Source organism: Colletotrichum scovillei, assembly GCF_011075155.1.
Source record: "Colletotrichum scovillei strain TJNH1 chromosome Unknown Contig00010, whole genome shotgun sequence".
NCBI lineage: Eukaryota > Fungi > Ascomycota > Sordariomycetes > Glomerellales > Glomerellaceae > Colletotrichum > Colletotrichum scovillei.
The window spans coordinates 2,406,008-2,421,698 of NW_023336268.1; the positions used below are offsets into that span (position 1 = coordinate 2,406,008).

The window sequence follows — 15,691 nt, forward strand, 5'->3', positions numbered from 1 at the left end:
GTAAAGGCTCTTATTTCCCTCATTGATATTTCACATGCGACTCTTCCCCTTCTCCTACTTAATTCTGAGTACACCCACACTATGGTCTCTCGCTGACGGAAATCTCTTTGACACACACAGAAGATTGTGTCTTTTACACGATAATACACATCAACCACCATTCTCAGCACACGACAGCCTCTTTACATCTCTAACATCTGTCACAGTGGTGCCCACGACGCCGACTCACATTGAAAAGACTCCTAAGGATGAAGTGCAACGCAGCTACGATTCTGCTCTCCTAGTCTTCGGAGGCGTCACCACAGCGGAAGATCCCAAGACGCACCCCGGGTGGAGGATCCCTGACCAGATGAAGTTCTCCCCATTCACGAGCTTCCCGAATGCTACCAAGAGTGCTTCGATTGGAACCACAACAAGATTATAGGCGTCGGGAACGTCTTCGAAATGTCTCGCAAGCAATGGTGCGACGATGAGTGGGGAACGGTAGGCACTTGGTGGGCCTATCACTTGAACTTCTGCTCCGCAGAAAGGTGTAGTGATGAGGACGGAATTAAGGGATTCGCATGGAACTACAAGCTGTGCGGATTTCCGACAAGAACCGAGGTCAATGGGAAGGATGACTGGAAGACTCTGCCGCCTAATATGATCAAACGACGGCACAGAGTGGATATCCATCGGCGGCCTACAAAACATATCAAAAACCCCATCGCAGCATGATCAGTAACGCCTTGCTTATATTCAGTTCTGAGAGCTTTGTGCTCGTATAGAACGAGACTCGAGTTTGCCTACTGTAGATGGTAGTGGGAGAGGGCACTCATCGTTCATACGAGATATCAGACTGCGACTGAAGTTTTGCACATGACATAGGAGGGCTACGATGGTATCAAGCCACAGATATACAAGGAAATTCTCATTGATGACACCAGGACCTCATCGACAGCACATCTTCCCTTGCTCAAACGCAAGTCCAGAATAGACGCATAGAACTCAATCCAAACTATGAAGTAGATAGAGAAAAACCACGATGTAAGCCCTCATCTCAACATATTCAATCACGCAACTTTGGTTGGTGAAATCTCAAGGTTGAAGATGCTTGTCATCAAATCTCCTTCCGACACCTGAATACCTGATCGCTGAGAATTTATCCTTCGCCCTAGATAGTCTGTGCCCCAAGAAAGAAAGCATGTCTCGCATTACATCCTTATTCCGACGTTGCAAAGTTTACAGGCACTGAGAATACCACTGGTTGGAGGCTTGGCACGTGGACCCAGATTGGCAGCAAGTCGGACCGGTGAAGCCAGATCCTCCGCATTGAGCCCACTTCGCAGCACACTAGCAGGGAGAAGATAAGTTAGTCAATAAGGACTTAGAGTCAAGAATTGAGATCTCACAGTTCCATCACCGCCGCTGCTGGGCGGAGGGCTAGTCACAGGCGGGCTTGTGCCACCACCACCAGCATCTGATGCACCGACAGTGATTGTAGAAGAGCCGCTGCTGAAGTATCCTTCCGTGGCAACGATCATGTAGTCATGAGTGCCAAGGTTCAGGCCCACCTGAGCCCAGGCATTGAAGTGGTTGCCGGTCGTGACTGTTCCGCCCACGCGTTTCGTCTGGCGGACGGACCAATACTGCTGAAAGGTCTTTGTGCCGTCGATGGAGGGGGCGTTGGTTCGCGTGCTGACGTAAATGTCGTACGTACCACCATCACTGGTGACGGTACCCTTCTTGGTAGCGCCGCTGGAAGGGTTGTAGGTACCGAAGGACTCGACGATGTAATACTGCGTGTGGAGGTTAGCAGATGTTGGGGTCGGTCAGGATTATCAGGCAAACCTCGATCAGGGGGTTTCTGGTCCAGCCATATATCGCGAGGTAGCTGTTACCATTCGGGTTATAGCTGCCAGAATACGTGATAGTTCTGAAAGATAGTCCGTCGTCAGGAACGCGCTCAAGACTCTGTCTGAGTAGGTAAGGGACGATTATACCTCGGTCCACCGGGATTCCAGCCTTTGCCTCCGACAAAGTTACCACCCGTTTGCCAGACGACGCTGTATTGGCCCCCTGCACCATTGGTGTAAGTAACTTGAGATCCACCATCAGTCCACCAGGAGTAATAGTAGCCGTTGTTTGTTCCAGTAGACGAAGGAGTTGACTGGCGTTTCATCAGCTCTCCAGGGGCAGAGAGAACACTGGCAGCGGAGGCGAACGCCAGGAAAAGCGAGTTGAAAGTGACCATGATGACTTGATTGCTGATGTTGTCTGTCATTCACGCTGTTCATGATTCAGACGAGCGCGAAGTCTGTGGCTTTATATCTATAGCATGTTGTGCCAGTCTCGGTCTCGGTCTACCAAAGCGACACAAGAATTCCAAATGTAACAAAAACTTCCCTTCCAAAGTAAAGGTACTGGTACCGCCACGCCATTGAGTTAAACTCATGTGCCCCTGGCAACCGATCGGGCATCGTCCTTGGGTTCAAGACGGGTGCAATGTCACTCCGTTACATCTCAAGTTCCCTTAGACTTCTACCGGAACCAAGTCCTTGGCACCGGTCTAAGTGCGAGTTAATTAGCTTGGTAGAATTCCTTTCACCTGTCCAAGTCTGTTCCAAAGAATTTGGTACTTGGTTGTGACTTTCCATCAATACGAGGTAGGCATTTCTCTACTTCTTTGTTGCCCTCTGATATAGTATAGATTCTTAGGAAATGTCGATATAGATTCATACATGCTGGTGTCCACAAAGCAGTGAAATGTACCCGTGCTTTTCCCAGATATGAGATGTTCCGGTGGTGTACCAGCAACTCTGATGGGGGTCAAACAAGGAAGTCGGAATATCTAGCCCGTGTCCAAATGTTAACCACGTTGAGATTTCTAGGATAGCTGGGTCGATTAATATGGGAATAGCAATTTACCCGGCGGCAAAAAGGTGAGAGAGGTTACCTCGTCGACATTTACCGGCGAGCCTCCCGATCGGTGGGGGGCCTGAGTATAGCCGAGTGTAGGCCACGCGACGTGCAGTAGCACTGAAATAACCTCCAGATTTCAAGCCTTTGTTGTCACGAAGCCTTGCGTCCGAGAATCAGGCACCCTGGATGATGCTTCTACTCGGTAACTCCCACGGAGCATCATTCAAAACTTCCGCTTCTACTTTAAGGCTAGTGGCGTGTTGGAAGTTGAGGGCGTCTCGCTCTGTGTCACGTTTTCCGAGTTTGCGGCAACATTCAATGCCATTGTCCCGATGTCTCAGTAGAGAAATCGGGACATCTCGGCCTATTCATTGCAAGGCTTCAAGTGGGTGACTAAATCGATTTCCGCTCCACATGTGCGACAAGCGGTTCCACCGCTATTATCACTAGTACTAATACTGCTGTTATCATTAGTATTAATATCTATCAAACGGAGTTTATTCCTCTACAAATATACCTAGGAAGGACTTTGATATAAGAAGGGAGTAAGTATGATATGAGTAGTGAAAGGGGTATTTATCAAGATGTCGAGCAGGAAATCGATTTTGTCACCCGCTTGGGCTTGTAGGGGAAGCCGGGTTTTCGGGTCCGAGGTCGTGGGGGGCCGAAGATCCACGTCGGCGAAGATTGTGCGGTAGATCCGGAAGTACACTCCGCTCCGAGAAAATACCGAATAAAGAGGTTTGCTGATGACGGTTACTGTCAGATCAACCCGGCCTAGGATTGCGAAATAATAGTTCCAAGCTCGAGGAAAACGTAGAGTCATTCTCTATGCCTTTATCGGCAAGTTCAGTTTCAAATTGACGTTCAATTCTACGTAAAAGCTCAGTTTGAGCGCCTTCATTCGGTGAGAAAGAGGTTTCGCTCGAGTCCTTTATCATTTTCGCGTGATGGACTGAACCAATCGTAGGCATACCAATACGGTCGGACTATCAAGTTAGGACCCTCAGTCAAATGATAGGCACGTGTGTTTCCTTTGGAGAGGTCTACCTTACGAACTCTTCGGTATGGCTGTCCATTCCGCAGTCTCACAATAACTCACCAGCTGTGAACTCAGCTCGACTTCTCCACGTCGAGTGGAGAAAGACAAAACTCATTGGAGTCGCTCTGATTGGAGGCTTGGAGCGCGTCAGGTTCGACACCAATGGCCCTGGATAGCGCCTGTGCTGAGGGGGTTGCTTTCACAATGGCAGGCTGCCGGAAAGCGGTTTTCGACCCATGGAAGGACTAATAATCCACCTCCAATGTTCGGCAGTGCTTATAAACGTTGAACCCGATTCAAAGATTCGGATGTCGCATGCTGAACGAAAGGTACATCACGATGCATCTTCCGCTGATTCCTCTGCTAGTCATCTAGTACAGTTCCCCAGTCAACCACTCCGTCACGTCCACATGCCACTATGACTCTTCGATTGGAGAAAGTGAAGGCGATACCAAGCCTTCCCGTGATTGCGGTGGCAAAGACTTTCTGCCCGTAGCGAAGAGCGTCATCTTCTCGAACATGAAGTTACTTGGAATGGGGTTGTTCCCAAATCACCTCTTCGATATAATAAATACATCAGTGTCCATGACGTGACGTTGCAGAACAGCACCCTTACATGTCGGTCCTACTGGTGGTTGCCGGAGATTTTGGCCTCTCGGCGCGGTGATCCTTTATTCGCCTGGACGAGGACAGTTCAGATATTTCAGTATAGACCTCAAAAGGGGCGAAACGGCGGAAATGTCCATCTTCAAAGGGACACTTCCGACATTACGTCAACCTTCGGGCTTTCATGGAGGCCTTTTCCGTCAAGACTATCATACTACGGAATGTTGCAACGTATCCAGACTGTTTACTCATCCAACAGAATGGTCAGCGGCCGCAAAACCGAAGCATTCGGGGCGACGGAAGAGTTGACTACCCTGTTAACGGCAATAGATTTAGCCCGCGGCTCGGGTTCGCAACGGAAACGACTGCCTCATTGTCCAGAGAGAGTAAAAAGCGCGCGGCGCTAGACAGGCCTGACTCGACGACCTGGGCGATAGACTGTCGCACAATTGGTGGGGGCGCTCGCAATGGCTCCATTTCCCCAGACGAATCCTAGTCGACTACCCCGCGAATCCAGATTTCCCCCAAACTTCCCCGTGCTTCAGACCCGCTAGAGACCCAACGAATACGACGGACTAGAGTCAAGAAAGCGTTACTGACCTATAGAAACAAGGAGCAATGTCAGACGGCTGGAATTTTCTTGGATGTTAGACATCAAGATGAGGGCTTGGACAGTGTTCACCTTGTCAGATAAGGGCCAACCCCGCAACAGCTCTCCCCATGAGACGGTTGAGACCTGCCGGGAATCATCCCGTACGCTAGTCCGACGTGTCTTGTCCTTGCTGTTGTTACTCAAGAACTTGAGTGTCAGCCTTCATCTGATACCATTCCCAAAGCGTGTGGTGAAGTTGCAAAGTCTATAAAGCTCGCTCATCCCCCCGGTACCGACTTCGTACTCATGAGCAAGATCTCAGAGACCCCGTCTTCAGTTGCAATCTTAATGCCACAATAAGACCTTTCGTTATAACTATCTTCTTCTGATCGAAACTCCGCCGACCCACGGCCAATTTCGCCATGGGGTTACCAGATGATTCCTTCAAGCAAGGCGTCCAGCACGTCGAGCAGAACAATGCAGTCAGCGACGCAGTCAAGGCCGTAGAGAATCGTGACCTAGAGCGGATCGAGGAAACCAAACCAGGTACCTTTGTCTGGCTCTGTGTTGCGGCAACCGCGATCGGGGGCATGCTCTTTGGCTACGATACTGGCGTCATCTCCGGAGTCCTTGTTGTTATCGGCCAAGACCTCGACAACAAAGACCTTACTCACTCAGAAAAGGAGTTGATCACGGCAGTCACCGCAGCTGGAGCCTTGATCGGCGCCGTCATTGCCGGTATTACTGCTGACAAGTACGGAAGAAAGCCTGCTATCTGGTTCGCCTCTATACTCTTTACGATCGGTGCCCTGCTCCAGGCTACCTCTTTCACGATTGCGCAAATGACCGTTGGTCGACTTGTGATCGGATTTGGTGTCGGCTCTGCATCCATGGTAAGCCTCCATATCTCTATGCTTTTCCGCAACAGACTTGACCGGGGTCCGTGTGCTAACGTGAAATGTTTTCTCAGATCGTACCATTATACATCGCAGAGATTTCCCCTGCCAGATTCAGAGGCCGAATGATCTCAATCGACATGATCTTCCTCGGTGCCGGATCTGTGCTTGCGTACGCTTTCGCCGCAGCCTTCAACACGACCGCACACGGCTGGAGATACATGGTTGGGATTGGCGGTGTCCCTTCAATCATACTCGGTATTCTCCTTTTCTGGTGTCCAGAGTCACCTCGTCAACTCATGTTTCACGGCCACCGAGACGACTGTATCCGGGTTCTGAGACAGATCTATCCCAATGGCAGCGAAGATGAAATCGCAGACAAAGTGATTTCTATTGAGCGCGGCGTCAACCAAGCCAAGGTCCTCAACGAAGAGATTTCCCTCCGAAAGTCCGTCACCAGCCTATTCAAGGTCCCGGCCAATTTGCGAGCAGTCACTTCAGCTTGTGGCCTTATGGCTGCGCAACAGCTCTGCGGGTTTAATACACTTATGTATTACAGTTCCAGTACGGTGCCATGACTTATTATACACTGTGCTTCATGTGCTATGCTAACCAGAGTCTCAAGGCCTATTCCAGATCGTCGGCTTCTCGAACCCTGTTGCTGTTGGAACCGTTGTAGCAGGCACCAACTTCATCTTCACAGTCTTGTCAATCTTCCTCATTGACAGAATCGGCCGGCGAAGAATCCTGCTCTGGACCATGTGGGGTATGCCTGTCTGCCTCGCCGTTGCCGCCATTGCGTTCCATTGGATCCCCTTGGACAACAACACTCTAGAGCTGACCACCAAGGAAGTGGGCTGGCCCGCAACCCTGGTCCTGGTTGCAATGATTATGTTCGTGGCCTTCTACGCTGCCGGGTTGGGTTGTGTTCCTTGGCAGGCGAACGAGTTTCTCCCCATGGAAGTCCGAGCTATGGGAACCATGATGATCAACATCTTCAATTGGGGCCCGAACATCATCGTCTCCTCAACCTTCTTGTCAATGATGCGAGGTATGACCCCATCAGGCACGTTTGGTCTATACGCTGGTTTGTCTTTCTTGGGCTGGGTGTTTGTGATCTTCTGCTTCCCTGAAGCAGCAAACATGACGTTGGAGGAGATCAGGGTAGTTTTCGAGCATGGATTTGGCGTGAGATATGCCGAGGAATGGCGAAAGCAGAGGAAGCTTGACGTTCAAGCCCGGAAGGAGGAGAATACCGTGTGAAAGATAGTCTAGGACGTTTCCTGTGTTCATCAGGAAAAGGTATCAAGGCCTATAGAATGATCCAAAACTGTAGCTTGAGGATGTTGCTTGTAGCGAGAATTTGAAAATGATATCCAAATTGACTTGGCTAAACGCAAGTTCCCAACTCCAATACAGGAAACCCTCCTTGACAGTGTGTTGTTAGTCGTGCGTCTCTCTCGAGTCAGATCAATGTAACACTAACGTGCTGCTACAAGCTCCTCCGATTATTGACGTACGTTTTTTTCGTAGAAAGTGTCACAGTACGCACCGAGGCGTCAATAGGTACGTTCCTCTGCGGCCCATTGTCAGTTGATCATACCTAGTATTAGGCCAAAGCCAACGATGAAGATATCACGGCGGCAGCTCTGATCTGTCTTCAATAGATCGAAATGGGCAAGAGATGCTCTGCGACGGATACAGTATAACGGTCTCCACCAAGAAGGCGAGGGTTTCTTGGACTATTTGCTGCTATTCGTCTAACTTTGCTGCTTACTTCATCGGGGATCTATACAAAGCAAAAGGATGGGCTAGTAACCAAACAGCGTAACAAACATGAAACGTTCAGTAAGTAGACAGAAGTTTACGAAAAGGCCACAACAGCCACCGATCCGTTAACCACAAACATGTGGAGAGTTTCGGCCGGACGTTTTGCTCTCGACGAGTGCTAAAATCGATCAGGTAAAGCTGTACGAAGCGCTCGTCGGCTCAAGTTCAACAGACGCTTGACTAGACAACTAGTACCTAATTTGCCTTGCACGTCAAGGGAAACTTGACACTAGATGGAAGAATATGGTTCCTTTCTTGAGAAAAGGTTCAAGCCTTGACAGACTCAGGAAGGTGTCATGCGCAGATGTCGCAAGATGCCCTCTGAAAGACCTACTAGGAGGCGGAACTCCTGCTCAGAAGCTCGAAAGACTTGGTGCATGAACGACCTGCGTGCGCGGAGTAGGCTAGTAAAATAACCAAACATAAGGTCATACATTTGATGGTTGAACTCAACGCGAAACCAAAACTGAGCTGGAGACTCACTCTATCATAGCTTTGTCAGCGCGTATCTCAACGTTGGAGAGCACTGGCCCAGATCGTTCGTAGATAAGGAATAAGATGATCGAAAAGTCAAGCTACGAGAACCATTTGCCAACGTTAGTATGGAGAGAGCGGGCTCTCGAATACAACATAGAGTCAAAAATTTAGCTCAGCTGGGAGGCGATACGCCGGATGTTGAACTTAGAAAGGCTGCACCAAACAACTGCTGTGGGTGAAAAGGACTGGAGATGATGACCGTTGAGGGTAGCGACTCTATATGCCATACTTAAGCCGGCAGTTATTTTGTGGCGGGAGGGATCGGATATCAAGTAGTTGTTGCAGTAGAGTTGATTGAATACATCGGTATATCATATTTCTGATCAGTATTATGGAGAGAGCTCGACATTACAAATATCACGCAAATGAAATGACACGGGAGCCAAGGCACTCCAGCCTTTCTCTCATCAAAGCAGCGACACGGAGTTGGACTTTAGGGAACATACCAGACTACTACTCAAGTAAAGTGTTATGCAAGAAATTCGCGCTCTTCGTATTGCTTATGAAGCCAGTTGTTTACGTCCAGTCATGCACCCATCTCATTAACTCATAACTCATGCAGCTGTAGGTATCATATCCGTTCCAAATCTCAAACATCAAGAAGCGCCTTTCTTGGCTTCTTCGCCCTGAACAGCATCACCTGTCCAACAATCCACGTCTCGACCTCCTCGAACTCTTGATCCAGCGCTTCTTGAATGTCCTCCTTTTTGTCGTCCCAGTTGTTGAAAACACCCCACCACTTGTTGTACCACCGGAGATAAAACTTGGTAAACCACCCAGTCGACTCATTTGGGCCCAGCACCGTGCAGCCAGTCAACACACCTTCCGGGCTCAACAACTCCTTGTACAAACCAAATGCGCGAAGCTTGGCCTTGCCGCCAGGCATGCAATGGAACAGATTAAACATGGAAATGGAGTCAAACCGCTCGCCGAGAAGCTGCTTCGGCGGCGGCTCCGTGACATCAGCCTCAACGCACTGAACCTCGGTGTTGGTCGTAACTGATAGCACGCGGGTCTTCGCCGCGTTCAAAGGCGGCGCGGTGAGATCCAGCAGTGTAATGCGCTGTTTGCTGGTGGCGCGAAACGGCCGCGCCAGGGCGGCTGCCGGGAACCAGCCCGTAGCGACGCCAATATCGAGGTGGTTGCGGGTGAAATTTTCGCTGAAGAAGGGGAGAAGGAGTTTTTCCGTGCTGCAGCCCCAGACTTTTGACATATTGAAGCCTAGGACGTACTTGTCGTAGAAGATTGTGAGGAATGAGGGCGAGTAGACTGCGCCATAGGCCGCAGTGCGGTCTGCGCCGAGATCGGCCATTGTTGACGATGGCACTAGTTAATCGAGGAATTGATTTAGAGAGGAAAGATTGGCAGCACGGGGGTGGGAATGAAGACGACTCGCTAGATTGCGCTTTCGTTGGGTTGTCGTGACTCGTGAGTAAAGTCTGGTGGAAACAAAGTCCAAAGGTGCGGGAAAGCCCTAGATCCTTCCGGGAATTGGGCAATTATCACCGTGTCGGTAACAACTCACCGATAGTATGCCACCGAGCGCTTACCGTGGCTATTCAGTTTACTTGCGCTTGAATCCTATTCCGAGCTTCCCTCACTATCAAGCATGGGTTGCTCTATCGTTCAACTCTGCGTTAACAAGAGTACATCGTGTCGGAATTGGCCAATGAGAACTTGCGGGACGGAGTCTGTTCCGTCCTGAATTCTGCAGCAACAACTAATGCATCCTTCGGTATCCGTACCCAGAACCAAGTGGTTCTGTCATATGCAAGGTGGTGGGTTAATTGCCGGCTTCCCTTCTGCTTCTGGCAAACGCTCAGAGTCTTCTACGTATGTCATGACTGTCTTGTTGGCGCTAGAGTAGTTGGCAAGGAGAACTATCATCTTCGTGCTCACAGACGTTCATGTCGGATTACCTATCCATTGGCCCCGGTCTGCAGAGTAAGGGTTTAAATCCCTCAGATGACCCCCGTAAGAGCCGGTTGGCCCATATCATATCAGCTCATACTTCCCCACGTAGGCGAATATGCATGTGACGTGTAGCAATGCCGGCCTGAAATCAATTGAGGGGGCTTGAATGGTCTGAATGGCCTCAACTGGCGCCACTGATCTGCGGGAGTACCGGTGCCTCGAGAAGATAGGATTATAGGACCCTTTGAGAGACCACCCCGTAATCCTTCCTCCTGCGGTGCCTGCGCGCGTCGAGTCGCCTGACTGCGCCGCAATCCTGCATATCAAGCCCTGGAAATCCTGTGGCAGTCTATTGATCCTGGCATGCGGGCACTGCGGGGTGGCTGTGCCGATGAAAAACGCAGCGTCTTATCGCTTAACCGAAGAGAAAACAAGTCCCGCCCAAAGCAGAAAATTGCCCGTCGGTGGGGAGTGAATCGCTTGCGTTCATCAACACGATGCGGCGTTTGCCTCAATTCGACGACCTACATGTTCGGAAACACGTACCTACATGCAAATTATGGGACTGTTCGTGCTGGATACCAAGAATATGGAATGGCTGGAAACCTCAACTATATTGATAATGGAACCGGAGGATTCCTTTGATGATAAAATTGCTCGCTTGCCTTGCAAACGCTCAATGGTGGTATGATATCCCCAAACCCCTTGTAAACACATCACCCATTTTTAGACGCCGTTTTCTACTACCCATGTGAACTGACATTGGACACCGACATTTGAGCTGCCGAGCGTGATGAGCTCGCCAACGATGCGGACGATGATGCACCGCTACGTGGCTTCCGACAGTATATCGTAAGCCTGATATGAAAATGTGATTGTCAGTTATGATCCAGGACCTCCTCCAACCTTGCCTGGCTCCGGAGATAACTTACAGCGTCATGAACGAATGGTAGTTTGTATCATCAATCTCCTTGCGGACCTTCTTAACCAATGCAAGAACCTGGGCCTCGGACCAGCCTAGACCAATAGTAAAAACAGGGACACTTAGCGGCTCGATGATGGCATTCCAGTTACTGGACATCATGGTACCGAACCGCTGACACTTCTTACCCGGGTAGCACGCGTTCGTAGGCGCAGCGTGCTTTGTCAACTTCATCCTCTCAAACCCTGACTTCTCCAAGATGGGCTGATATTGCGAGACGTAGTGCATGGAGCGGCCCATATTTTGAAGACCCTGTTGAAGAAGCATGTTCCACTTGTGAAATGCTGTCCCCTCTAGTGAGTGATCTGGGGATACGAGGATCGCGATCCATTCGCTGAACTCGACCCAGCCCCCAGGGTTGAGGTGGCGATAGATGGAGTCGACGAACTTTTCCTTTTCCACGATATCGCCCAGCATACGAACATGGATGAAGTCGAAATGTCTGCCGATGTTCCAGTCGGTAGTTATATCCATGACCTTGAACTGACAGTTGGACACATTATACGGAGGGCGCACTTTCTCAATATCGACGCCCATCACGGCACAATTTGGGTTCTTCTTTGCTGTTGCGGCGGTCAACTGGCGTTAGCGTGAACTTCCCGGTATTATAATACCCCGTAAGAATTAACAGGAGCGACTTGCCATATTCCTACATGAGGCTAGTTAGCGAGTCATTCCGTGATATCAGACTAATTACATCATTTATGCGGGAAAAGGTGAGGGGAGGGGGCGTTGCGAAGTGACTGATGATGAGAAGGTTAACGCACTAATGCCCATAGCCCTGGCCCCGTGCCTACGTCGAGGGCGGCCCTGGCCTTGACGACTGGGGCCAAGTGGAGTCTGTGGTCGAAGAGTTCGGCAATGATCTGGTGTTGGAGGACTGCGGATTCCTGGTTAGCGACAATGCAGGTCTTGGTCTAGACGCTCCAGATCCTGCAGGAAGCGCAAGATACAGGTGGAGGTGAAGAGCTAGGTGGCCGTGAACTCAAGGACCGGTGGACCACGGTGAAGGATGCATGCTGACCATTTCTGTCTTGTTCTTCCTGTCGGATTGGTAAGACGGGTTAGCATGGGGGCAACCTGCATCAAAGGATGATAGTTGAGTAAAGCGTAAGCGTACCTTGGTATTTGGCACGAAACCGAAGCGCTTTCCGGTTTTGGCGAACTTGTTGAAGATGGACTGGAAGATGGACGATTTACCCGTCTTGATCTTTGATTTGCTGGAACTACTACTGCACGGATGGTTCGGATGGTCAGAATGTCGCAGGAAAAGAAAAGTGGCCGATGAGATGGCAAGGAAAAGTGAGAATGAGGATAAACATGAAACACAATGAACAGTAGAAAAAAAACAAATGAAAGACAACATCATCGGATGAGAATGAGAGACTCACTGTGTTACCGCCCGGAGACTCTGACCCGGCGTCGGGTCGCTGTCCGATCCGTCGTCTGAGTCGGACCCTCCCGCCCAGACGGCCTCGTTCACTTCATCGGAGGTCGGGCTCGGATGATCCTCGGGATACTCCTATTTGCGGCATGAGATTCAAGAGCTTTGGTCGAGCCTGCATTACCGCCTGTATCCGTAGGCGCCGGCGACAACATGACAGTTGCTATGGTCCACGGAGGGGTCAATGTCTCATGGACCGGAGAAGTACGTACGTCTTGTTCGCCTGACTGCATCGATGGCCTCGTTGATGGCGGCGTGCGCGGCCTGCTGTCTGTGGAAAAGTTGCGGGTACGTTCGGACGACGAACTAGCGGTGAGCAGCGTCGATGTGGAGGCGGCCGAGATGCTGTTGGCGGCCGTTGGAGGACGGGTCGGCTGGTGCCGTCCCACGGGCGAGCCAGAACCGACTGAGCTCAAGCTGCTACCACCGCTTTTGCGAAGCCGCTGTTGGTTGTAGAACCTGTCCATCAACATGCGGTCCGCTCCGAGCGAGACCGTGGTGGGCAAGGGGGAAGGGTAGAAGGGAGCGGTGCGCGCCTCGGGACTGGAGGAGGGGGAATTCGGGAAACTGGGGGGGTCCAAGTTAAATGCCGGGCCAAAGACGCAATGCACAAACCAAGAGAGTTGCAGGTCAGCAAGGCTCGACGATAGGCGGGCTTTTACTCTGGTCTCCGTATAACGCAAGGGGGAAGAAAGAAGGTTACCAGTAGCAATGAGAGTAGGAAGAAAGTGATAGACAAGCAACCAGCAAGAAAGAGGGTGCGGCGGGATAGGATAGACAAGGTCGTCCCATGAACCAGAAGCGGTTCGTCTTGTTTTTTTCATTTCTGGGGGAAACTGAATAAAAACGGGCTAGGGCAACAGTTTATTTTTTGGGCAAAGGTGCAAAGGTCCCCAACCCAAGGTGGCCATGCCATGCCATGCCATCATCTCCCGGACACTGCCGTGTTTGAACGGCCCCTGTCTTGTGTCGCTTCTCCCTTTCCATCCCTTGCCGCTAAAACAGAAAAACCTTGTACGGATGGCGAGCTGGTTTGGTAAGCCCTCGTACTGCGCGTAGCCGTGTCGCTGCTAAGTGCTAATATCTGCGGGGCTTTTGTCGGCGCTTTATCAGAATCAGTGGTAATGTGCCCGGATGGGCAGACAACTCTGGCACTCTGGACTCTTCCCCGGGCCTGTCATAGTCCAAGGAAACGTTGCGGAAACCCTCGCGAAATCGCAACCCAGTCTATAGTCGTCATGTCACGCGACGCTGGCGACGTTGGCAGCGTTGAAAAAGAAATAACGGGCATTTCTGGCAAGGGCTCTTCTGTGCCAGTGATGAGAAAGGGGAAGCAAACATTGTATATCAAGGCGCATTTATCAATTTTGTCAGAACTCTCCTTATCAGAGCGCAAACTTCTTCCTCGTTATCACAGCCATCACACACTCTTTCTTACGTTCCAACGCGGCCCAACGCCTTGGACCGGCAACTAAAACCTGTCATCCTCCTAGTCATGACCTTGCATTTTTCTTATGGAGCGGGAGCCGTGAGACCCAAGGGGGGGCCACTGGCCAGCAACCAGCACGACCCCTGTAGCCGAGTAGGCCAGGGTTCGGTAGCTGGGACGCCATCGTGTGGGATCGACTCTGATGCCTGAGCCTGCCTGCTTACACGGCACTGAGTCAAGGTCTCTGCCATGATGCCGCCTTCCAGAATCCAGAAGCAATGATTCGCCCAAGCGCATCCTGGCAGACTATCGCAACGATCGTCATCGGATCTCCGGGATCCGGCTCCCGATCCAGGCAATCACTGCAGAAGTGCAGCGAGGTAGTCGTCGAAAAGGGGGAAGAAGCAGCCAAGAGGAACAGCTCATCATTTGCTCGAGTATGCACTGATGCAGTCTATGCTCGACTATTGGATTTGGGCAGTCGACAACTTGGCTTCACGTGGTGCCGAAGAACTGCAACCGAAACAAGATGGGAAAACCAACAGCAATCTCCCGTGGCCCCCCCACCCCTCTTACTTGGTAAGCACCTTAAACTGCAAAATATGTGCGAGACCCTGTGCACCTCGCGTCTTGACTTGGTCATCATCGTCGCCGTACTTTCCAAGAGGGGTCAGACCGATCCCGAGTTGAGCGAGCGTGGGAGAAGCGAGAAAGAACGAGAGACAGGGGCGCATGCACACTGCGGGCCAACCAAACAGGAAGCCCGGTCGAAATCAGCCCGAGGAATCTTGTGTAATTTGTGTTCCACCGGTCCCCTGTATCTGGGCCCGATGGATGTCTCGCCTGCACTAACACGTCTACTTGAACTGCTCCCAGGGTCTAAAGTACGGCATGCCGAGGCGGAGCGATAAATGAACTCTGTGGAACGCGGAACGCAAAGCTTCGCAGTTACCTAACGAACGGGTGTGTTCATCGGGAATCGCCATTGTCTTCCCAGCCTCGTGACCTTGTACGGGTACGAAAACCATCGACGTAGCCACCCTTTAGCCACCCTCCTCGACCGCATGTACCATATTGAACCACGTATCTACTATATCTCCTCCCCTTCTATCCGGGACCCTTGTCTTATTCTTCATGCACCATGTTTTGTTGGAAGAGAAACTCCAGTCAAAGTGCGAAGCTTGTTGGAGCCATCTCCGTGCTTGGTGCATCGCAAGTTCGCCAACATGACGCGTGTGGCCTCTTCTTTCCGACCAGGGTTTGACTAAATTTGCTTGTCGAGGTTGACGCCAGAAATATCTGATAGCTAGCTACGGAGTAGTCCACATGAATGAGTGGAAGAGGGGAAACCAAGTGGTGGATTCTTTCTAATAATGCTACTATCTCGCTGGAGCCCTGATCCAGGTTCTGGTCTCTGTCCTAAGGATTTCGTTCCATGTCTCAATTCACTTCCCCGACTCCCACCATCCCTCAAACTCTCACCGTAGCTCACCGCACGGACCTGAGTAGATCAATAGT

The 15,691-nt window shown here is 50.9% G+C and overlaps 4 protein-coding genes across 4 annotated transcripts; 1 reads left to right on the forward strand and 3 right to left on the reverse strand.

Annotated features, from left to right (window-relative positions):
- Positions 1-1,221: 1,221 nt before the first annotated feature.
- Positions 1,222-2,233, reverse strand: HER10_EVM0001453 (glycosyl hydrolase family 11; the record flags this gene model as incomplete). Its single annotated transcript, XM_035471198.1, has 4 exons — positions 1,222-1,332; positions 1,392-1,778; positions 1,831-1,915; positions 1,983-2,233. 4 exons carry the CDS (start codon positions 2,231-2,233, stop codon positions 1,222-1,224), a joined length of 834 nt encoding a protein of 277 aa, XP_035327607.1.
- A 3,330-nt stretch (positions 2,234-5,563) lies between these two features.
- HER10_EVM0001777 (myo-inositol transporter) lies at positions 5,564-7,300 on the forward strand (the record flags this gene model as incomplete). The annotated part of the gene is made up of 4 exons (XM_035471512.1): positions 5,564-6,034; positions 6,112-6,595; positions 6,654-6,962; positions 7,008-7,300. 4 exons carry the CDS (start codon positions 5,564-5,566, stop codon positions 7,298-7,300), a joined length of 1,557 nt encoding a protein of 518 aa, XP_035327631.1.
- Positions 7,301-8,993: 1,693 nt separating this feature from the next.
- Positions 8,994-9,837, reverse strand: HER10_EVM0012320 (methyltransferase; the record flags this gene model as incomplete). The annotated part of the gene is made up of 1 exon (XM_035481717.1): positions 8,994-9,837. The coding sequence occupies exon 1, from the start codon at positions 9,714-9,716 to the stop codon at positions 8,994-8,996; it is 723 nt and encodes a 240-aa protein (XP_035328597.1). The 5' UTR covers positions 9,717-9,837.
- Positions 9,838-11,246: 1,409 nt separating this feature from the next.
- HER10_EVM0007066 (TAM domain methyltransferase) lies at positions 11,247-13,211 on the reverse strand (the record flags this gene model as incomplete). Its single annotated transcript, XM_035476632.1, has 6 exons — positions 11,247-11,879; positions 12,068-12,180; positions 12,325-12,343; positions 12,421-12,532; positions 12,692-12,822; positions 12,957-13,211. 6 exons carry the CDS (start codon positions 13,209-13,211, stop codon positions 11,247-11,249), a joined length of 1,263 nt encoding a protein of 420 aa, XP_035328144.1.
- Between the last annotated feature and the right edge of the window lie 2,480 nt (positions 13,212-15,691).